The 23,614-nt window shown below is 43.3% G+C and overlaps 2 protein-coding genes across 4 annotated transcripts in view; both read left to right on the top strand.

Annotated features, from left to right (window-relative positions):
* The window catches only part of UMAD1 (UBAP1-MVB12-associated (UMA) domain containing 1), an 80,930-nt gene that overhangs the window by 29,646 nt on the left and 27,670 nt on the right, over window positions 1–23,614 (top strand). For all 3 annotated transcript variants that reach the window (XM_068126426.2, XM_068126428.2, XM_068126427.2), the window contains exon 2: window positions 5,493–5,611. In XM_068126426.2, the coding sequence (XP_067982527.2) occupies window positions 5,503–5,611 (109 nt within the window). In that variant the 5' untranslated portion in view covers window positions 5,493–5,502. The remainder of the gene's footprint in view (window positions 1–5,492; window positions 5,612–23,614) is intronic.
* On the top strand, window positions 18,059–21,398 carry LOC144894076 (uncharacterized). The gene is made up of 2 exons (XM_078785927.1): window positions 18,059–20,786; window positions 20,823–21,398. Exon 1 carries the CDS (start codon window positions 18,154–18,156, stop codon window positions 19,159–19,161), a length of 1,008 nt encoding a protein of 335 aa, XP_078642053.1. The 5' UTR covers window positions 18,059–18,153; the 3' UTR covers window positions 19,162–20,786; window positions 20,823–21,398.

The following is a 23,614-nucleotide window of genomic DNA, read 5'->3' as shown; positions in this document are numbered from 1 at the left end:
TAGTAAATTAATTCAGTAGTATTTCCAACCTTTTTGTCTTCTTCTTCTTCACATCCGTGTCGCCTTTGTCTTTTCCCTATTGACTAGCTGTAGCGCGATTCGGCCAACGTCTGGGTGAATCGGGTGAGTCGGGGATCCAATACACCACCGCTCGGTCATCATAACATCTAAACCGCGATCTGTAACATATGTATATATACAGTATATGTTATATATGTATGTATATATATGTTATATATATAGTATATATATGTTAATATATTATGTATATTAATATATATATATATGTATGTATATATATATATATGTATATTTATATATAAATATATATATAGTATGTATATGTATATATATATATAGTATATGTATAATGTATATATATATATATATATGTAATATTATATATAATATATATATATAGTATGTATATATATATTATATATATATATATTATATATATATATATATATATATATATATATAATATATATATGTATGTATTATGTATGTATATGTAATATATATATATATATATATTATATATATTATATATATATATATATATATATATGTATGTATATGTATGTATATGTATTTATATATATATATATATTATACACACATATATATATATATAATACACACACACACAAATATCAGTACTTATGTGACAACATACTGTGAGTGGAGAACCGCCAGTAAGATGTCCCCAGTTGGTCGGCGCAGCGGGATGACTTCTTCTGGAGCTTTGCAGACAGGCGGACGATGTGGTGGTGACGTCACAGCGTTCGCTCATTTGGTTGGTTTACTAAAAAAAAAAATATATATATAATATATATATAATATATATACACTGTAACCCCGATATAACGAACTGCTCGGGAGACATAAAAAAAAGTTCGTTATTTTGAAGTGTTCGTAATACTGAATGACGTACGAATCACCATACTATCACACCTATTCATATGCAAAACAACAAACTCTTTGTATTGTTCATTCATGTACATTTTATTGTTCGATTGTACGAATAAAAAACTTAAAAAAGCATTGCTGTTGTGTCATTGTTTAAAAGTTCATGTATAAATAAAATGTTCAAGAGATTTTTCCACCGATAGAGCCATCCAGTGGACCCGGTGAATTTTCTTTCCTCACCATGCATTTCTTTTGATAATGCTATAGCTTTCTCCATAACCATAGGGCCGGAAATCGGTATGTTGGCAGCTCGTTGTTGTTCGACACCATAGATAGACTGCCTGATCGAGATCGCCGTCATTCGCCTGCCGCATTTTCTACCGCTTCAAACCATCTTGTTGACTGCATTTGTGGACAAATTCCCGTAACTCCTTTTCCTTTCCTTTGAACGTTGATATGCTGCTCTTAGGAATACCGTATTCTCTGGAAAGGTTTGCTGCTTTCTCACCAAGACTGAGACGATCAATGATACGGAACTTGTCTTCAACTGACAAGATCTTGCGTTTACCATATTGATTGTAGCCATATTGATTTGCCTTACGTTAAACAATAGAATCTCATTAAATATGCGGGGGACAGGAAGTTCGTTCCTTATATCCGGAAGTTCGTAATACTGGTGTTCGTTATAGCGGGGTTCCAGTGTATATATATACTGTTACGTGCTCCTCCCCAAACCCCCTGGTCACGGTGTACCTCTGAGCCCCGAGAGGAGTCACTGCAGAAAAATGTGTTATTCTATATGCCAAAGATCAATGGTGAAGCCACACCAATTGTTACCAACAAACAAATATTGTATTAAGATCACACAAGAATAACAGTACAACAATAATAGTAATCAAAAGTACAATCAATATGTACATATCCTATGATGGTACCATCAGTTTCGTAATATATAACTCACTGTGCTCCAAGTGAGTGAAAAGAAGAACATTCCCCAATGTCTCTTTCCCGGCTTCAAACCAAAGTTTTCCCGGCTTCAAGCCAAAGTTTATTCCGGCTTCAAGTCAAAGTCGATCCGCTCCGGCGATCGTCCATACGGTGTCGTATTGAGACCAGAATCCCGTTCGGTTGACAGTCACAGTCACGCGGCCAAAGCTGCGCAAAGGCGCCCTCAAGGCGACTGGGAAATCCAAAGGCGCCCTCCAGGCGACTGGGAAATCACACCCTCGGGTATGGACGTTTCACGGCTCACAGTCGGCGAACCTCAGATTTACCTTCAAAACCCGCGTTACCCACACACACGCCAGATCCACATCTGGATGCGGTGAAGATGGTTGAAGCGAAGCGAAAAAAACCTTGCGCGACGAGCAAGGCGCGCGAGTCAAAATGGCCGAAGGCCCGTTCTCGAGGCGTAACGGCACGACGATGATTCTCCTCCAAATCAACCGCCAAAAACCTGACGCACAGGTTGATCTGTCACAGCGATAACAACTCTGTTGCAGGAATCCCTTTCCCGGGAAACCCGAAAGTTCCTTCGTGACTCGTTCGTCAACGTTCGCTCCAAACCTCCAAGTAGCTCAGCACCTTCTTGTCCAACTCACTCGCTCCGCCTTCTTTTCTCCTCTTCCTCTTCGTCCGGTTCCGGTTTCATTTAAAACATTGACTTTTTTACCTTTTGAAAATAGTAATCTATACAATAATACAATAATATACACTAACGATAGTAACGACAACAATAATAGTGCATGGAATCAAAAATGTTGACAGTGGATGAAAACCACAACAACGGAAGTGACGAATCCGTAACAATACTAGCTCGACTCGTTGAGCTCGCCTCACCATGCGTCGTTACAGAGGAACAGGCTTGTTTTAGCTGAGGATAATGACTGCACCTGAGTTGCTGTGTTGTCATGATTTACACCAATGATAATACAAACAATTATTTTGCACAAATATATTTGTTGTGTTTGTGATATTACATTTTTATAAGCAATTTAGGTTTAAGATTTAAGTAATTTTTTTTATTTTTCAAAAAAGAACCCCTCAGCACATACATACGGGACAGGTAGGTGCAGACTGGAAGTTTGGGACGATTACACCTCAACACCATGTAATTCAAAACACCTCACCACCACGTAATTTGAAACACCTCACCACCACGTAATTTGAAACACCTCACCACCACATATTTAAAAACACTTCACCACCATGGAAACAAAAGTTTGACAATTATTTTGACCAAATTTATTCGTAATATACATGGTATTACATTTTATAAACAATTTAAGTTGAAAAAAAATTCATGACCTGGACAAAATCACAGACTGGTCAAACAAGTGGAACATGCCCTTCAATCCTGACAAATCTCACACTCTCACTATGTCTCTCAGAAAAGACTGTCTGGACAACCCTCCCATCTACTTTCTCAACAATCCTCTTGAAGAAGTTCTGTCACTCAAGCTCTTGGGTCTCCCTATCTGCCATGATCTTCCCTGGGAAAACCACATTTCCAAGCTGGCCTCCAAAGACAGTCGCTGACTGGGCATCCCCGCCGTGCGCAGTCCTTCCTTGGCACACCTGAGCTCCTCACCACATACAAGGCTTTCATCCACAGCTCAATGGAATACTGCTCTCCCCTCTGGGCTGGTGCTCCTGCCTCACACCTAGCTCAGCTTCACGCTGTTGAAACCAAAGCATTCAGAATCATTGGAATCTCCCGCGATGAAGCTAACTCTGCGGGCCTTTCACTCACTCACCACAGGCAAGTTGGTGGTGTTTCTGTCTTCTACCGACTCCTCTCCGGCCTTGCTCCCTCAGCTCTCTCTGGGCTCTGTCCCCCAAATATTCCTACAGGTCGCACAAGATCTGCCAGCAACCATCTTATGGTTAAACTGCCAAAATCAAGACTTTCTGCTCACCGTCACTCCTTCATTCCTCTTTTCTCCCGCCTCTGGAACAAACTCCCTCACTCTCTTCAATCACACTCCTCCCTCCAGGTCTTCAAATCAGCTGTTCACCACCATCTCTTATCTTCCCCCATCCAAAACCTTGATCTTTTCTATCCCGTTAAAATGCCCCAACTCCGCCTCTTTAAATCCCCAGCTTCTTTCCTGGGGTTCCTTGAAGTGTTGATTTACATTCGACCATGTACCGCTCCCACCTCCCCCAGCCCTCCCTCTTCCACAGATCTACTGGCGTCCCTGTTCTCTACTGTTGTGCTTGTGTGCTTTCCTCTCTCCCCCTCTTGTCTCCTGCTCCCTTCATTGCATGTTTTATGTGTCTGTGCATGTTTTCATGTTCAATGTGTTAGCTCTTACACAAGCCTCGATTCTGTATACAAAAAAAAAAGACAGATGGACATGAAAACGGGCAGATAAATAAAGTACACTCGACATTTTAATGATGAGTCCAGTATCCACCAAGTAAATAAAGGAGCAGGAAACATAATCGGGCAGTGAATGTTCTGGTTTACACTGGAGCGAGGGTGATTCCAGGAACTCCATTACATGATCCATGACATGATGATTGTAATGTATGTTTGAAGTGCATGCAATTCAGAAGCAACTACATTGTTGTTGGTTGTTGTTGTTGTTGGTTGTCCCGAGCAAACCAGAAAAATCAACGGACTTCCAGTGTGTACCGGATGGCCTAACGTTGGAGTCCTGCTTGTGATGATGATGATGATGGTTGTGTGTGTGTGTGTCTCTCTGTCTCTCTGTCTGTGTCTCTGTCTGTGTGTATCTCTGTCTGTGTGTGTCTGTGTCTCTGTCCCTGTCTGTGTCTTTTTTCTCTGTGTCTTTTTTCTTTGTGTCTTTTTGTCTCTGTGTCTTTGTCTCTGTGTCTCTGTCTCTGTCTGTGTCACACTACTCCTCCTTCAGTTTTGGGCCCATTACATCCAGGCTTGCTACATCGGATCAGCATGACGCCAATTAGTGTATTTTATCTTTGCCCATAAACATGTGGGTGGGAGACGCAAATTCTCCATGTAAATGTTTATCGTGTAGCGCCACTCCAGGTGGAAGAGGGTATTACAAATCCCACCCTGTAGAATACTGTTCAGTATTCCTGTCCCCACACTTTCCAGTGCAGTGAGGTGTTGTGAATTATGCAGCGAGGTATTTTGAATTACATGTTTGAATCAGGATAATAACATATAACTCCTCTGGCCGCTCCCGCAGGGTATGCAATTATCATTTAACATTGCGTGAGTAGGTCTTGCATGCGGTTTATGAAGACTGTCATGGGGACTGTCTGACCCACTAGTCGAGACCATGGCCTGAGGCCTACTCGTGTTTTTCACTCCCTTGGCTTTTAAAGCCCGTGATTTTGAGGAATAATGAGTGATGGGAATTTATGGTGTGATTTGATAACTGTGGGTGGGTACATGATTCGGCATTAGCGAATAATACCATGAAACTCCATTGCATTGGATCTTTAAGGCTTCTTCACCAAACGGAGATGTTGTGTTGCACCCATGTAATTTACGAAACTCGGGTAAACTTTGCTCCAGGCTGTAGACATAAATTCCAAATCTGTTTGTGATCTTTATTTACGAATCCCTCTTCTGTTTGTATATGCAGGGAATATAAAATGAGTGTTTGGGAGCTATTTGGGTTGAAGAAGAGCAAGGATTCAGGATTGCCTCTGCCACTTCCAAAAGAGCTGGGAGAAGATGGATTTGTGATTGTTGATACAAATGGTAAGTACAAATTGCATACTTTTTGTTGCATTTTCAAGGTTGTGTTGCAGTTTTTGAAGCAAAGTGCTTTAAGTGACCCAATTTATACACAAAGCAGTTCGATAAAACAAATTTATTGTATATAAAATCATTTTCATATGGAGTTTGTAGTGATTGTGTGCCCTCCCCCCACATTCCCCCCTCCTCACTACCCCCCCCCCCTCACTTCCCCGCCACCCCACCCCCAACCAATCACCCAAATTTTTTTCAGTTGATAAATGCTTCCTTGCTGAAATATTTCGATTTAAAAAAAACTTAGAATATCCAGCTCAAATTTTAAGACTTTTCTTGTGTTTTAGTGGAAGAAAATAATGACACCAAATTTTGACAAAATCTGATCAGTGAAGTTTTGACTTCATATTTTTATGTCAGGAAGAAAGTTATTTTCGCTGTGCAACGTCAGTGAATTTTGCAATACATTTCCTGGTGCATGTGTGCCTGTTTTATAAGCGAAGCGCTTTACGGTGTTAAGATAGTAACTGTTGTTGTTTCAAATCCAATATTCCATTCTAAATGAAGGACACAGTTTATTAATATTGTTAGTTTATCAACATTGTATGTTTACAGTTTATCAATATTGTTAACTATCAAAGGTACTCGGCATTGCCAGGCAACACTGGGTTCCTCCCACCACCTCCCACCACCTCCCTTGCCTCCTCCTACCTCACCCCCTCCCTCTGGATGCCCATGCCACCCCTTCCCCTCCTTCCTCCCACCTCCTCTCACCCCCTTCCCCCCACCTCCAGACTCCTGCCCCACCCATCCCCCTCGCTCCTCCCTCCAGACTCACACAAATAGAAATTTTTACACCACTTGGCAAATAGAAGTATTCAGTTAAAGTGGATGACATCATACGCAATGATGCCTTTTATAAAATTGTGTTGCACTTTTTTTTTTTGTCCGTGAGTTACCACTGTAACCATGGTGGTAATGAACGAACACACAGACACACACATTCTCTTATTTTTCTTTCCCCATGAATTAACACCAACATAGCACAGGTGACTGAACTGCATACATAGTACCTCGTCGTTCACTTCACCTTACCACGCAACCTACTCAGCACTGACGCGTCATAAAAAGGCATGTGTTAAACACCGTGGGGATGCACCGCAGATCTCTCTCAAAATACCACCCGTCGCTAGCAAAAAATAAAAAAGGAGGGATCTTCTTCTTTTTTATTTTTATGGTGTTTTCAGAGCCATATGGCTCTATAAACGCACGCGGCCAGACATAAGAGCGGTGAACGAAGGAGCCTTTAGGACAGGGGTGTCCTCAACTATTTTTAATCGTGGGCCAGAACTAAAATTCCACAGCTCGTGGGCCACACTACCAAATACATTTTAAGCAAGTAAAAACTACATTCTGTGAACACGACCCCCTTTTAAATGTTCTTGCATAAAAGTTTATCTATTTGCTCCCCATACCTGCCAACATTCTTCTCTCAGGCAATTAGGGTCGTTAAGCAGGAGTAGTCCATTAACAACTGAATAAAATTGATAGACAATAGTACCCTACAGTCGCCACGCCTCTTCACCATCTGGCATACAAGACATGATAATCCGCCAACCTTCATTAGTGGGAACGAATAAAACGAATAGTTTATCAGAATACTGTGTTATAATTATAGCAAGGCAAACTATGAATGGTCAGGGTGGTGTGGCGTATGTGGGCAGTTCAGTCGCTTTTGCTCGTTCATGGTCTTGTCAAGCGAGGCCCGAACCGAGAGTGACACAGGCAGAGACACAGTCCAAGAGGAGGGTCTGTGAGGTGGGAGCAGTGTTTGTTCTTGACATACTTCATACTCGATATAGTGTCTCCGGTAGTTTCGCAGATAGTGCCTCCTGGTGAATAATGAAATGGCACCATATCACTGTGGGCAGCTCCAAGCTCTCAAGCCATCTTTCAAAGTGACCCTAGAACCCGATGCACAGACCAAGCATGTTTGGGACACCATCAGTAGCTATACCAAAAAGCTTTTCAGGCACCAACCCAGCAGCATGAAACGCAGCAAAAGAATTCCTTGAATACTTCCTCACTCTTCGCAATGCCATAAATGGCACGCAACCCCAACAACTCCCCGATGACCTTTACGCCCTTGTCCACACCTCAGACATATATCAGCAGCTTTTCGACATCGGTGAAATCCTTGCTGCCATCTAGAGCAAGAGAAAGTGCTCATATCCAGTGATCGTTTTCTTGAGCTGCAGGTGAACATCTTCAGCCAGTAATTGAACTGACAGTTCTCAAAATCAACCTTGCGCTTCTTACCCTCCATTGCTGTGTTCACTGGAATGAAGAAACGATATTGTCAACACTGAGGAATGTGGCTATCGGTGGTAGAGATGTGGAGAAGCTAGGCGAGTATGTGCGCGCTAAATACTTCCTGTATTTAATTCTGTATTACTCCCTTTTTCTCAATAACTTCAAATGAAATGTAAAGTTTGTAGCCTGGTGTTGGCTTCGCGGTTAGGGCACAGGCTTGGGATCCTAGGATCCTGAGTTTGAATCCCGGTCGATTGCTGAATTAACGTCGGGGGGTTGACTCAGCCTGTCATCCTTCCAAGGTCAGCAAATTGAGTACCAGCTTGCTGGGATGAATGATCCCGGTGTGTACCCCAATTTAGAATAGGTACACCGTATCCCTGCGCATCGTAAGAGGCGACTAAGGGTTGGGGCCAGGAAGGGAATCCGGCCATAAAAACATTGCCTCAAACAGGGAACCATGATTGCCATGGGGCCCGGAAGGCTAACCCCCACTCTAGCAGGAAAATGGCCTTAAAACTATCATTCATTCATTCAATGTAAAGTTGTAAACGATTCTTCCTTCTTCCTTTAAATGTAGTTTTTTTGAAATGCCCCACTTTCACTATCTCCCCTTCAGGAATTAACCACGTGTTCTTATTATCTACCTCGATCAATCACGCTTCTTTTTCTTCAGAAACATTATTTTGTTCCTTTCTGTTGTTCCTTTTGTTCTGTTGCATCCTTATATGTTTTGTGTTATAACTCTCCCAAGAGCTTGATTATGTTGACCAAAAAAAAAAAAAAAAAAAATCCTTTGATGGGGATTGGGTAGGATTACCTCCGCGGTCCGGACTGATGATTGCGATCCACCTTTTGAGGATCCTTGCTGTAGGTAATCCATCAATACGCAACAGAATTCATGCTCTCTTAAAAATCTCATAACCACCTTGCAGAGTTATCATTGCTTCTGGTTCAAATGGCTGAAAATCTTTGGCAGATCTGACATGCCAATCCAAACCTCTTTCATACTTTGAAATAGGCTCAATCTTGATCTGTCATGTAAGATGACAGATGTCATTAAGTCATCATTAAGACGTCATTTAAAAAACAGATGCTTGAAATCTTCGGGTTTGGAGCATCTGGTTTTAACACACAGATGCTGTACACACAGATGCTCCTACAAGTACTGTATCGCAATTCCCAGTACAGTGAAATCCTATCCTATGGAGGTATGAATTATGGCAATGCAGAAGGGTTTGCTTACATGAATCCATTTAGTTATAAGAATCGTTAATTTCTTAAAATTTTTAGAATTCACTGCAGATTTTGGCACTTATTTAGTTTAGGTGGGAGGACGGAATGAGTTGAGAATTGGTGGCTGGTAGGCATGAGAAGTGGTATGCATGAGATGCATGAGGCAAACCTTAACGGCACTACTTATGTAAGCCTGCTTGTGTTCCTAAAAAATGAGCAAATGTTATTAATTTGAGAGACTAGTAAAAAAGTGGAAACGCAGATCAGCCATTGCGGTCTCGTCAGTGCAATCATCCAGCTAAATTGAGGTGATCACCTCACTTGTTTTCTATTGAGAAACCACACTGAGAATAGCTTACAATGTTTCATCATGGATGAAAGCAACTAGCATCCAATAGAACAGAATAATATACTATGTGAAGGCAAGTGCCGGTTTGTGTTGTCGGATAACATTTATAATGTGTTACCTTAACTAAACGTTGATAAGAACACTTTTACCTTTGTAGAAAATGAGGTGCAACAGACCTTTTGAACATTTGGCTATTTGCCAGAAAAAAAAAACTGCACACTGGAATACCACAATGCCAGCCACACCTCGTTTCCTATGGTGCATTCTCGACAATATAAACTTTTTGAGGATAAAATCGACGATTATGTTATCGATAAATAGAGAAGTCTTGACAGAATTGGATTCTGACAAAATTTGTAATCATACTATCTTTTCATATATATATATATATATATATATATATATATATATATATATATATACATATACAGTGGTACCTCGGCTTACGAGTGCCCCAACGTACGAGTTTTTCGGGATACGAGCCGTCGCTCGGGCGGTTTGTTGCTTTGGGATACGAGCCGAGATCCGATGTACGAGCTCAAAAAATTTATTTTTTTGAATTTTCCGGTTGTGGCTTCCGGTTCCGGTCACGTGGTTATCTTGCCGTGAAAGCATCTCTGCTTGGATATAAAACACGCAATCGTCGAAATACATGAGCGAGGAATCTCCTTGCTCCAGCCGGTGACGTCATCGGCGGGGATCCCCGCCTCCAGAGTGGCTGGTCACGTGACCGCCAAAGCGTGTCGCGCGTGCGGGTATAATGAGCTACACCTGTGGATCACGTGACCACGGAAGCACGCCTCGCTTGAGAGGCATGGCTTTCGGTTTGCGTTTTGCTTTATAAGGCGCGATAAATGGGCTTTTGAGTGTTAGCGGTTCATGGCGTTGACGGTTCATGACGGTTCATGACGGTTCATGACGGTTCATGGCGTTGACGGTCAAAAACCCATTACATCAATTTTACCAGGCACTGTACAGTAAGTACAGTGGACACCAAATGCACGGTGGAAGGCTAGAAGTAGAAGATCGTCCAAGACAAGTGAGAATAAGCCATACTTTGGAGATGACGTCATTCGCTGGTCCGATAACCAAAGATGTGGTATAAAAAACCAGGTGAGCTAACAATGCAGCAATGAAGGAATTCGGCCAAGGCACCGGCACACAACGACCTACCTACATCGAAAGACTCAATGCCAATGGTGACAGAAGCCAAGACGGCCGGCTTAAACACCGCCGAAAGACCACGGTGTACCAACTTACGATGCAGAACATCTTGCACTTAATATGATGACAACAGGTGCCATCCTCTGACGTACCATTACAGGTACAGGTACAGTACACGTGAGCACAGAGCAAAAGTTCACTGAAACCGAGATTAAGAAAAAAGAAAAAACACCTCGTGGTCCGTGCTCGATATCCGAGTTTCAATCTTTTCAAACACATGATGCTCTCGGTCACGGTATCTCCTGCGAGCTGCTTCTCCTTCAACCACACAAACAACAACTTCTCCATATCTTCATGGATAGAGGTCCGGAGCTTTGAAATAATCGTAACGCCCTTGGCTGGCGTTATAGCCTTTATGGACTCCTTCTGCTTCAAAATCGTACATATCGTAGAAGGAGTACGATCGTACTGCCTCGCCAAGTCGACAACACGCACACCTCACCTGGCATGCTCTTCTCCTCTGCTTAATAAAACCAGTTTATTTCTTTACATTCTCTTGTATTATGTACAGTATATACGAGGTCGTGCTTGTTTATACATTATTTGTTATTTATAAAGTACATTTTTGTTATTTAAAAGCACCTAACAAAAAAAATTGGTGTTTTTTTTTTGAGGCTGGAACGGATTAATAGCATTTCAATGCATTTGAATGGGAAAATTTGCTTTGACTTACGAGCGATTTGGCTTACGAGCTCCGTCACGGAACGGATTAAACTCGTAAGCCGAGGTACCACTGTATATATATATTTATATATATTTATATATATTTATATATATTTATATATATATTTATATATATATATATATATATATATATATATATATATGTATATATATATGTATATATATATATACATATATATACATATATATATATATATATATACAGTCACGTGAAAAAGTAAGTACACCCCATGTAAAGTTTTGACTTTTTCAACATATTTCAACATACAGCTATTTGATCTTCATTTCAACAATATTGACAGATAAAGGTGATATAATATAACAAAAATCATGAAACATTTACATTTTGTAGTCCATTGTATAATTTAAATAAACATTAATGCAAATTTCACATGTGGAAAAAGTAAGTACACCCTTGGCTCCAATAGGTGGTATTGCCCCCTTTGGCAGAAACAACCTCAAGTAGGCGTTTCTTATAACTGTCTCCCAGTCTCTGACAACGACTGGGAGAAATTTTTGCCCACTCCTCCATGCAGAATTCTTTCAGCTGTGCGATGTTTGAGGGGTTTCTTGCATGCACAGCTCGTTTCAAATCCCCCCACAACATCTCGATGGGATTTAGATCCGGGCTTTGGCTTGGCTATTCCAGAACCCTCCATTTCTTTCTTTTCAGCCATTCCTTGGTGGATTTACTGGTATGTTTAGGGTCATTGTCATGTTGCAAGGTCCACCTTCGGTTGAGCTTCAACTTTCCGACAGATGGCCTCACATTATCCTCAAGCACCCTCTGGTACAATGAAGAATTCATAGTGGATTCTATGATGGTGAGCTGCCCAGGCCCTGATGCAGCAAAGCTGCCCCAAACCTTAATATTTCCACCACCATGCTTTACAGTTGGTATCAGGTTCTTGTGGTCAAATGCTGTCTTTGGTTTTCGCCAAACATGTCTTCTGGTACTGTGGCCAAATAGCTCAACCTTTGACTCATCTGTCCAGAGCACATTGTTCCAGAAGTGCTGCTCTTTGCCTCGGTGTTCATTGGCAAACTTTAGTCCTGCCCTGATGTTCTTTCTGGACAGCAAAGGTTTCCTCCTGGCACACCTCCCATGTAGATCAAATTTGTGCAGCCTCTTTCTAATGGGAGACTCGTGCACTTTGACATCAACAGTGGCAAGATCTTCCTGTAGGTTCCGTGATGACATACTGGGGTTCTTAGAGACTTCTTTCAGCATCTTGTGGTCTGATCTTGGGCTGAACTTGCTGGAGCGGCCTGGCCTGAACAAGTTGGCAGTTGTTTGGAATCTTCTCCACTTGTAGATGATCTTCCGGACAGTCGAATGATTGATTTCAAATTGTTTGGAGATCTTTTTAAATCCCTTCTCAGACTCGTAGGCATCTATAACCTTCTTTCTGAAGGCCTCAGAGAGCTCTTTTGATCTCGGCATTGTGACGCCGCACACTTCAACAACAAAGAGCAAACCAAACTAAATGTCTGAGGTTTAAATAAGACAGGTTCCTCCAAGATCCTCTCTAACGATGTTCTAATCATTTGCACCTGAGCTGGTGCACCTGATTCTAATTTTAGGTATTTGAAGTAGTGTTAAATGTAGGGGTGTACTTACTTTTTCCATATGCGAAATTTGCATTTATGTTTATTTAAATTATACAATGGACTACAAAATGTAAATGTTTCATGATATTTGTTATATTATATCACCTTTATCTATCAATATTGTTGAAATGAAGATCAAATAGCTGTATGTTGAAATATGTTGAAAAAGTCAAAACTTTACTTGGGGTGTACTTACTTTTTCACGTGACTGTATATTAGGGTGCATCAAAATACACACTTCCAGCATATTAATCTGTCTGGGTGGTAAAAGTGTTCTATTCCATGTTATTACAACACATGCAAAATATTTTTTCAGTCCATGTTGATTTAGCGGTAGAACGGCACATGAGAATTTTCGACTGAAGGGGGTTACCAGCGGTGCCGTGTCATCCGTGTATAGCTGTACAGTAGCAGATCTAGAGGCGGGTTTAGGGGGGTTACAACCCTCCGTTCAGCAACTGAATAATGTTATGACACCAGTAAAATGGTGTCAGTTTGTAAAAGGAATGTTCAATTGAGACAGTTAATCATGAACATGAACTCAAGTAATATTTACATTCACAGCAGTAGCGGATATAGCGGTATTTTGGGGTTGCAACCCTCCAGTTAAGCCTCCGAATAATGTTATGATATCAGCAATATGGGGCCAAAAATAATAAATGGAATGTTAAATGTAATTCATTTTAGGTCTTGACCCTTTCATAAACTTTTACACCAAATATAGTCACAGTATATACAGACTTGGCATTTAATATGGAATATTTTTTTTGTGGGGGTGAACTTACTTTTCAAGATGACTTAGAACCAAAAGTTCATTGGAATTATGTTGAAATTATTCTAGATTTTGTTAATGTGACCTTTAAAAGAAACAAAAACCACATTTGACATTTCGAAGCAAATAAATTGATCCTTGAAAGTGATGTAAACTGATATCGAACTCAATTCACGGACAGTACTGTGTTAAACTTCTGTACGTTTTCCAGAAGTATCTCTCTATTTTGCACATTAGCCAACAAAATTTGAACAAAAACAAAAACTAAATTATGACTGGTATTACGGACAGTAAAATTACAGTTCAGTACTTCGTGTAACCCCCACGAGCATTCAGGAGAGCACGTACATGTCGAGGCATGCTGTTCACGAGATTTGCCAAGGTTTGGACAGGAATCGCTTGCCATGCAGTGACAATAGTCTGCTGCAATTCACGCACAGAGGTAGGCTGCTGGTCCAAGTTGTCGATTTGACGCGTTAATTCTGCCCACAAGTTCTCTATCAGATTCATATCCGGGGACATGGCAGGCCACTCCATATGCTCTACACCACGGTCAGCAAGAAAGTGTTGGATCATGCGAGCACGATGAGGCCGTGCATTGTCATCTTGGAAGACAAAGTTTCCTCGAAAGGCTGCACGAGCAAATGGAAGCAATGCTTCTTCCAGAATGACCCTTTACTTGCACTGGTTCATGTTTCCATTCAGAACAACCAGGTCAGTTTTGCCCCCTGCATGAAAAGCAGCCCAAACGGTCACCCCACCACCTCCAGCTTGGACTCTTGGCACTATACAATCTTCGTTGTGGGCTTCATGCACTTGTCTGTGCACTCGGACGCTGCCATCTTGACGATAGACCAGAAATCTAGACTCGTCCCTGAAGGTCACGTGATTCCAGTGTCCTGGCTGCCATTGACGGTGCTCTCTGGCCCACTGCAATCGGCGCTGGCTGTGTTGTCTGGTCAGGCGTGGCTTTCTCGGTGGACGCCTGGCACGATAGCCTGCTTGAACCAGTCGTTGGTTGACTAGCCTTCTGGATACAGGCACATTTGTCAGTTGCTGCCACTCAGCCCTAAGCCGATTAGCTGACTTGGTACGGCCATTGCAGACTAACCGGTGCAGCTGGCGATCATCTCTCCTTGTGGTTCTGCGTGGATGTCCTGGCCTCGGTATTGGAGTAGGGACACCCCTCTGAGCATTTCGTTTCAGGATCTTTGACACCTGACCTTGAGTGATGCCATACTGCTGAGCAATAGCACGCTGTTTCATGCCAGAATTTCGTAAAGCCACCACTCCATGACAAACAGCATTGTCAAGTTGACGGACCATCTCCAGAGGAAGCGGCAATAACTTTTGTAGATGTGCAGTAGTTGTTTTCCACTAATACAGAACGCAACAACCCTTATATACCCGATTGTGAAGCCAATCGTCAAATGTACCTGTCCTTACATTTTGTCACGCCACCTGTGATTTAATCCTGTTTTTGACTTCTTGCTGCGAAAGACAATCAGTGACATGGTTCTTTCAACAAAGACATCACCGAAGGGTAAAAGAAACTCACCAGATTGATATACTGAGTTCAGAAAGTAAACCCAAGTCAAGAAAAAAAAAAAAATTCCATATTAAATTCCAAGTCTGTATTTGATATACTGCAGTGCATATTAATACACCACCTTCACTCAAATATTATGCAACCCCCCCCCCCCCCCCCCCGTTTCCTGAAAACTAGAGCCGCTCCTGCTGTACAGTGTACACCAAGGTGAGTAGCCAGTTGTACTTACGACCTATATCTCATTTTCTCCTAGATTCCATGGTTTACTTTTAATTAGTGTGTCAACTGGGGACTTCGACTTAGTTTTGATTGGTAATATCATGATTTTTATTGGTTGGCGTTCATATGTTTCTATTTTGCTGTAGTCGTACAGCGGATAAGCTCTCATATTTTAACAAATTGTGCATTTTTTGAGAAAAGCATGAAATTTCTAGCATAGTTAGTATATACCATAAGGTTTATTTTCAGATGTGGAGGGAAGTCAGATTTGACCTCTGAGGACCGTGAGAGGTCAAATACAAGATGGCCGCCAGTTCCCCAGGGGTAATGTTCAAACGCGCTTAATTTTGGAACCCAACAGCGTTTTGTGGTGGTACTGGCTGTGGCTTCATTCAGCAAGACAGCTCCTGATGAGCTGTGGATTGCCTTTGGTGTCAGGTCAAGCTTTCGGTACATAGCTGTTCACTAAATGGTTGCCACAATGAATCCAACACAGTCTCTGACTTCCCAGTCCTTCACGCTTTCACCGGGTGTGACACTGTATCTGTATTTGCTGGCAGAGGAAAGAAGACTGCCTGGGAAACTTGGAAGTCTTTCCCAGAGGTGAATGATGCTTTCAATGAACTCCTATGCATGCCAAGTGAGGTCAGTGAAGGATCAATGTTACTGCTAGAGCGATTTGTGGTGCTGATGTACGACCGAACCAGTGAGAGCACGGAAGTGAATGATGCCAGGAAGCAGCTCTTCACACAGAAGTCTAGAAGTCTAGAGAACATTCCTCCAACCCAGGCAGCACTGAAGCAGCACATCAAGCGCACTTGCTACCAGGCCAACTGTTGGAACCAGGCATTGGTCATGGATCCAGAGTTGCCAGAGCCATCTGACTGGGGCTGGATAAAGGAAACAACTGGGTGGCAGCCTCTTTGGACCACTCTCCCTGAAGCATCAAAGTCGTGCCATGAATTGATCCACTGTCGTTGCAAGAAAGGATGCACTGGACGCTGCAAGTGTGCCAAAGCTGCACTCAAGTGCACTGCACTGTGCTTCTGTTCTGGAGACTGTTAGATTTTGATCATTACCAATTTTCATCATTGCACTTGATTTAATGTAAGCTTTTGTGGACATACTTGGTTAATTACAGTTATTTTTTTTCAGAGGTTATTGCCTCATTCCTTGCAGTGTAAACACTTTTTTTCATCATTTCTGGTCTTTGGGTGTTCTGTACCTATCCCTGTACCTGAAAAAATAAAGTTTTAAAAGTTCAAATGAACTTTTTCCAATAGCAGTTCCAACTGCAGTATCATAAAAATAGATATTTAACGTAATTTGACTTTGACCTTGACCTAAATGCATGTCCTTGAGTTCTGGCGATCTCAAAAGTATCACCAAATGAATGGGCATCCCCAATTTAGTTGGAAATGACACCTAAAATGTTTTTCTACACTGTTTGGTTCCAAAATTAAGCGCGTTTGAACATTAGACCTGGTGGACTGGTGGCCATATTGGATTTGCCCTCTCACGGTCCTCATAGGTCAAATCTGACTTCCCTCCACATCTGAAAATAAACCTTATGGTATGCACTAACTATGTTAAAAATTTCATGCTTTTCTCATAAAATGCACAATTTTTGTGTTTATCTGCTGCACTATAGTCTTGGGTGATTTGTATTTGCAGATCTATAGGAGACAACGAAATTAGCATCTTGTCATTTTTTAGCCAAGCAATCTATTCCCTCAACGCCGTCGCCTGTCGCAGGATCCTGCTCACACAAGATGCCGCCCTCGCACTCAGGCTCCCGCAAGAGCAGCCGCAAACTTGTCTTCGGCCTAGGTCCAAGCATCACCAAGGAAGATGGCCTCATCACTGGTGCCAAGCTGCCAAGTGGTCGCCAGATCTTGCGGTGTATGCTTTACAACTGTGATGCACAACTGCATGCCAAGAGACCTGGATCTATCGGAGCCTTGTCGCGGTTCGTGATGGCCAAGGCCGTCCTGGAGCAGGTGCGGCCATTTTACGCCAAGGCCAACATCCCAATGGTCAGTGATCGACGCGTGTGTGACAAGATGGTGGCACTTGTCAATGACAACAACAAACTGCGGCACATACCGCAGGCCAGGCGCTCCAGTGAGGCTACAGCTCGACAGGTGGATGCTATGGATTATAGGCTGGATGCCACATTCCCGCTGTGGTCTCCAAATGCTGAGTAGCTGATCCATGATCCGGAGGACGTTGCTTTCCTGGTCAGCATGAAGGATGGCAGACTGGCCACATTTGGTGCATTTGATGCCAAGCTGCAATGGATGGTCAAATGGAGACGAAAGCGTGAAGCTAGGACAGCAGCCTGTCAGGCAAAGTTTTGCTATCAAAGTTTTGCTATCAAGGAGCAGCAGCAGGAGGCCGCGACATCCAACGCGGTCATGTTGGAGATGGAGAGCGAAAGTGATGAGTACAGCACCGCAGATGAAGCAGCCATTTCATCAGCTAGGAATACACCATGAACCCGCGAGCGCAAAAAGATTGGCACCACTGCTTTCATACCACCTGACATCCTCAGCAGGCCGAATCTCGTGTCACTGGCTGCACGGTTGAAGATCATGCCGATGCAGCAGGCTACCTTCACACGCGGCCTGATTGCAGAATCAGGTGGCAGTTTATCAAAAGTTTCCATATCATATGCAACGGCAGACCGATCATGCAGCAAAGTGCTGGAAGCCATCAGCGAGGAAGTGCATGAGCAGTGGACACCGCCTTCTATGGTCACACTGCATTGGGACAGCAAATTGACGCCGACGCTCAAAAATGTGCGTCAGTTGGAGGAGCGTCTAACGGTGGTGGTTGGAGATGCAGCACGGCTCAAGATACTCGGTGTGCCAGCATACATGAAGGGGACTGATGAGGCATGCGGAACGATCATTGCCCGTTTGACGTGCAAGCTGCTGCAGGAGTGGAACTGTGCCGATAATGTTGTCAACTTGGCATTTGACACCACCGCATCAAACACTGGCCATCTCACGGCAGCCTGCATTGGTGTACAGAACTCACTGGATCGACCACTGCTCTGGTCCGCGTGCCGACACCATATCGGCGAAGTGATCCTCAGCCAAATTTTCACTGACCTCAAGGTGGAGACGTCGCACTCGCCAGAGGTAAAATTGTTTGCACGTCTGCGGGACAACTGGCACCGGCTGCCACACAGTGATAGTGGCCCACTGTCCCGCTATGTTCCTGCTGATGCTGAACCACAATTTATGGGCAAATTGCATGCTGAACTCACCGCATGTGCTACGGGAGTGCTCGAATATAAGCGAGGTGACTACCGCGAGTTCATTCAGCTGTCTTGTGTATCTGGGTGCACGCAGGGCAGTACAGACTCCAATGACTTTCGAACGGCCAGGAGCGCTGCACATGGCCTGATGGATGGCCAAGTTGCTCTACATTCTCAAGCTGGCCTTGATGGAGCAGCACATTGCATTTTTTCCCAAAGGAACCATCACCACACGGCAGCAGGTGCTGAAGATTCGGGCGTTTGCCAATTTCATCACGCACATCTACGCAACATGGTGGTTGACCTGCGACACAGCCATAGATGCTGCATGGAATGACCTCACACTGTACCACCACCTGCATATGTACAAGTCCGTTGACCCGGGCATCGCGGCATCAGCAATCAAGGCGCTGGAAAGGCACCTCTGGTACATGACGGGCGACATGCTGCCCATGGCACTATTCAGCACCAAGGTGCCAGTTAGCGAGCGGCGTGCACTTGCGGACGCCATTTTGGAGCACAAGCCAGCTAATTTTCTTGTTCTCCCACAGCTGCGCTTTGGCACTGGCTTTGGCAAGCCGAAGTTTCCAACCCTCTTCCCGACCACCAGCTTGGCCGACCTCGTCAACCCAGACTGCTGGTTTGGTATGCACCAGCTGCACATTGATCCAGAATTTCTTTCACTCGACGTTGAGGAGTGGGATACCACTGCTGCATTCCAGGCGAGTGCGGCGAAAGTACGTGCCATCAACGTCGTCAATGACTGCACTGAACGTGGTGTCAAACTCACGTCAGACTTCCTGGCAGCAGCTAGGAGCGAGAATCACCTGCAGAATGTGCTGCAGGCAGTTGAACATGACCGCTCTAAGCAGCCAAATCTTCGCTGCTGCAAGCGCAAGCCAGACACAGACCAGGACTAGGACTCCAGGAAGCTCAAGAACACCAATAACTCAAAACTGCAGTTCTTAATTACAATTTCTTGTGCTCTTGTGCTCAAAACTGCAGTTCTTGGAAAACAAATTCTAAAATATTATTTTGTGTTTTTATTTTAAAAAATGTTGTTCTGGAATATAATTTCTTGTTTTATTATAATAAAATGTCGTCAAAGACAATTTCTTGCATGTTTATGTCCAAGGAATAAGAATTCTGAAAATACCCAAAAATGAATACATTTTTAAAATTTCACATGCCGTGTTCCATCCCCAAATCTCAATGAATTTTCACAAAACTTTGCAGAAATCATTTCTATATGTATTAGAACAAAATACAACCCCAGACAGTTCCACATTTTGACATTAAAATTTTGCCTTGTATTTTGACAAACAAAGACAAATTCACGTGACTATATAGAACCATGGTGTTTATCCATGCGTTCATCTGTGTCCCGTTTATGGTGGCCACTTCCCATTTGAAAAGCTGCTGATTGGGTATTTTGCATTTTCTTTTCACTTTTCTTGGTGCAGTATAGTCATTCACTTTATTGTCGCTTCCAGTAATCGTTAAAATCAACATGAATATCTGGAGTAAAGTGGATTTAACAAAGATCTTTTTTGAGTAACACGCAATTTAAAATAGCTATATTTTACCCTCTTTTCGACAAATCCAACCTCCACCACCCGATTTTGCAGTGGGTGGTATAAGTAGATCAGAGCTTTGGCTCTAAGTGAAACCAAGAGTGCAACACAATTGACCTTTTTAAAATCCATGAAATAATTTAAATTAAGAGATTAACTTAAACTTTTTCTGTCACTGGGGACGGATACTTTTGCTTTGCATGCTTTTGTCCTCACTGGGGATGGGTACTTTTGCTAGTACCCTGTATAATTCGAAAATTTCTTGATTTTCCATGAGTCTTGCTCCTGTAAAAAAACATTTGTGTGCATTTTTTGTGTTTGACTTAACTTGCACTCTGAAACTGCTGGATGGAATGAGTTGAGAATTGGTGGCTGGTATGCATGAGAGGTAAGCATGAGATGCATGAGAAGTGGTATGCATGAGATGCATGAGAGGTATGCATGAGATGCTTGAGAGAGTATGTGAGTAAAAAAAAAAATCATAGTTGGGGGTGTGGGGTGGGATTATCTCCATGTAAATGTGTACTGCATAGTACCATCTGGATGGTGTCTATATAACAAGTTATAACAGAAAACGAAACAAAAAAACAGAAAACAACAACAGAAAAGAAGACAGAAAATGATTGACGTGGCAGAATTGGCACTTGTGTGCTTGTTTGATTTCTTTGCACTCCTGAACTGCTGGAAGGAATGAGATGAAAACTTCGTGGTGTGCACGGGAAATAAAATTCACACTCCCAGATGCCAAACATGTTTTCAAATTAATATTGTCATGTTCCTGGGGATTAAAATCCTCCAAGGTAACGGGTAGCCGATCGAGCTTTACACTCCGAGGCGTTCAATCCAATGGCAGTGGGAATACGCATGGGGGATGAGGGCAGCAAAGGGTAGTGAAGCTCTTACTTGTACGGATCCCACTGGACGTCTTCAACCCTGGTAATCAACTCAAACCGACAAGGAATTATAATGCAAAAATACCAGCTTTAATGAAAGAAATGCCGGTAACAAAAAAAAAAAGCTATGTCTCTCGGTCCCTGCTCTCAAATGTTGTGTTTGTGTCCTTCCCCCTCTCTCCCCATCTTGTCTACCGCTCCCGATGTTATTTGTTTTATGTGTCTGTTTGTCTTTCTGTGTGATTAATTTTCGCTCTTTCACGAGCCTCGATCTTGTATACAAAAAAAAAAACAAACAAAAAAAAAAAAAAACAGTAAAACTAAAATTATTAAATGGAGCACCCCCATACAGACTCGTATACACAACACAAGGGGATGATAAAATAAATGTGAAAATAAAGAGTTGTGTTTGTGAAATGCATTTGCCTGCACTCCACCTGGTGTCCGTGACCATCTGGGGCCGTCGAAGGTCCCACGTCCCTGCGTGGAAAAACACATGCCCTGGGCAAAGTCCGTGCGTGGGAAATGTCTTGGCGCGCAGTTCGTTCCTCCAGCCACTGAGCACGAAGCGAGCAGGTCGTGCCCGTCCACTTGCTGTCTGCTCCACACAGTACAGCGGTCTCTCAGCGTGGACAGCCACTGCACCGTCAGCACCAACGAGCCAGGGAAAGGAAAATGCAGCCGCTCGAACCGATCGCCCGGACCAAAAAGCGCAAATGTCCGACTGCACGACATCAATGTCCCTGTCCCAATGCAAGAGCAGGAAAATGTGACTGTTTGTAATAAAATCCAGAACCAAGAAGAAGACGAACTGTGACCGCTTTTCATCAGCTTGGGACCCAAAGAGGCGGAAAATGCCGGGACACAGTCTTTTGTTCCCCGGGCTCTTACGTCATCCGATGACGTCCGTGCACACTCCTATCAGCGAGTGCCATCTCATTGCTCTATGGCTGTCCTGACCAATGGTTCTTCGGGGCGTGGCCTAACGGCCACTTGCCGGCCTTTGTGATCACCCGGTCAGTGGTATCAGCGGTAGTTGAATGTCCTGTTTCCTGCTACTTTTATTAATGTTATTTTTAGGTGAGTAGTGCATGGCGGGTGTGGTGTGTGTCATAAGGAACAGAGGAAAAAGGTCACAGGGGCAATTTACATACAGGGGATTTACCATTAACCACTACCTAATTTGCATAACCCACCCCTCGTCATGGGGACAACGATGCACTTTTACACGACATCCGGTCTAACGGGTCCCGACTTAGGTACAGGGGTTTTTTCTTCTTCGTCGCGACATTCGGAGCACACTACCCTATGCAATCCTACCTGGCCCTAAGGTAATCCATTGCTTACCCCTCACAAACGTAACAATATTATAAGAGAACATAACAAAGCAGAGTTCCTGAGCATGACTAACATCGTGACTAACATGAGAATCAGCCTTCTCCCAATTATCAGCAAAGTCATGGAATCCATCATTGCTTCAGATATGAAATCTTTCCTCTTCTCCAATGGCTTGATCTCTGATCATCAATTTGGTTTCAGACATGGTCACTCTACTCTGGACATGCTGCTTCTGCTTTCTCAACAATGGATGGAGGTCCTCAATGCCAAACAGGAAATTAGAGCTGTCTCCCTTGACATTTCACGTGCCTTCGATACGGTCTGGCACCCCACTCTGCTCACCAAACTCTCCTCCTTTGGTATCCATGGAAATCTCCACGCATGGCTGGCGGACTTCCTCTCTGGTCGTAGTCAACGTGTGGCCCTGAATGGGTTTCTCTCATCTCCTCTTCCTGTTCAGGCTGGAGTTCCCCAAGGTAGTGTTCTGGGCCCTGTGCTTTTTCTGGTCTTCATCAATGATCTCTCTGACTCTCTTGAAAATCCTCTCTATCTCATTGCTGACGACTCTACTCTCTGTCGCTCCATTCCTCATCCCTCAGATCGGCAGTCTGCAGCCTCCTCACTCTCTGCAGACCTGGACAAAATCACAGACTGGGCAAACAAATGGAACATGTCTTTCAATCCTGACAAATCTCACACTCTTACGATGTCTCTCCGAAAAGACTGACTGGACAACCCTCCCATCCACTTTCTGAATAATCCTCTCCAAGAAGTTCTGTCACTCAATCTTTTGGGTCTCACTATCTGCCATGATCTTTCCTGGGAAAACCACATTTCAAATCTGGCCTCCAAAGCCAGTCGCCGACTGGGCATCCTCCGTCGGGCGAAGTCCTTCCTTGGTACACCTGAGCTCCTCACCACTTACAAGGCTTTCATCCGCAGCTCTATGGAATACTGCTCTCCCCTCTGGTCTGGTGCTCCTGCC

The sequence above is a fragment of the Myxine glutinosa genome, chromosome 10 (assembly GCF_964187855.1).
Source record: "Myxine glutinosa chromosome 10, kmMyxGlut1.1, whole genome shotgun sequence".
Lineage (NCBI taxonomy): Eukaryota > Metazoa > Chordata > Myxini > Myxiniformes > Myxinidae > Myxine > Myxine glutinosa.
Note: the sequence above shows the minus strand (reverse complement) of the source record. Positions and strands in the feature narration are given on the sequence as shown.

What these genes read in the sequence shown, in the direction of transcription:
- LOC144894076 (XM_078785927.1), top strand. Translation starts at nt 18,154, where the DNA reads ATGCCGATGCAGCAGGCTACCTTCACACGCGGCCTGATTGCAGAATCA.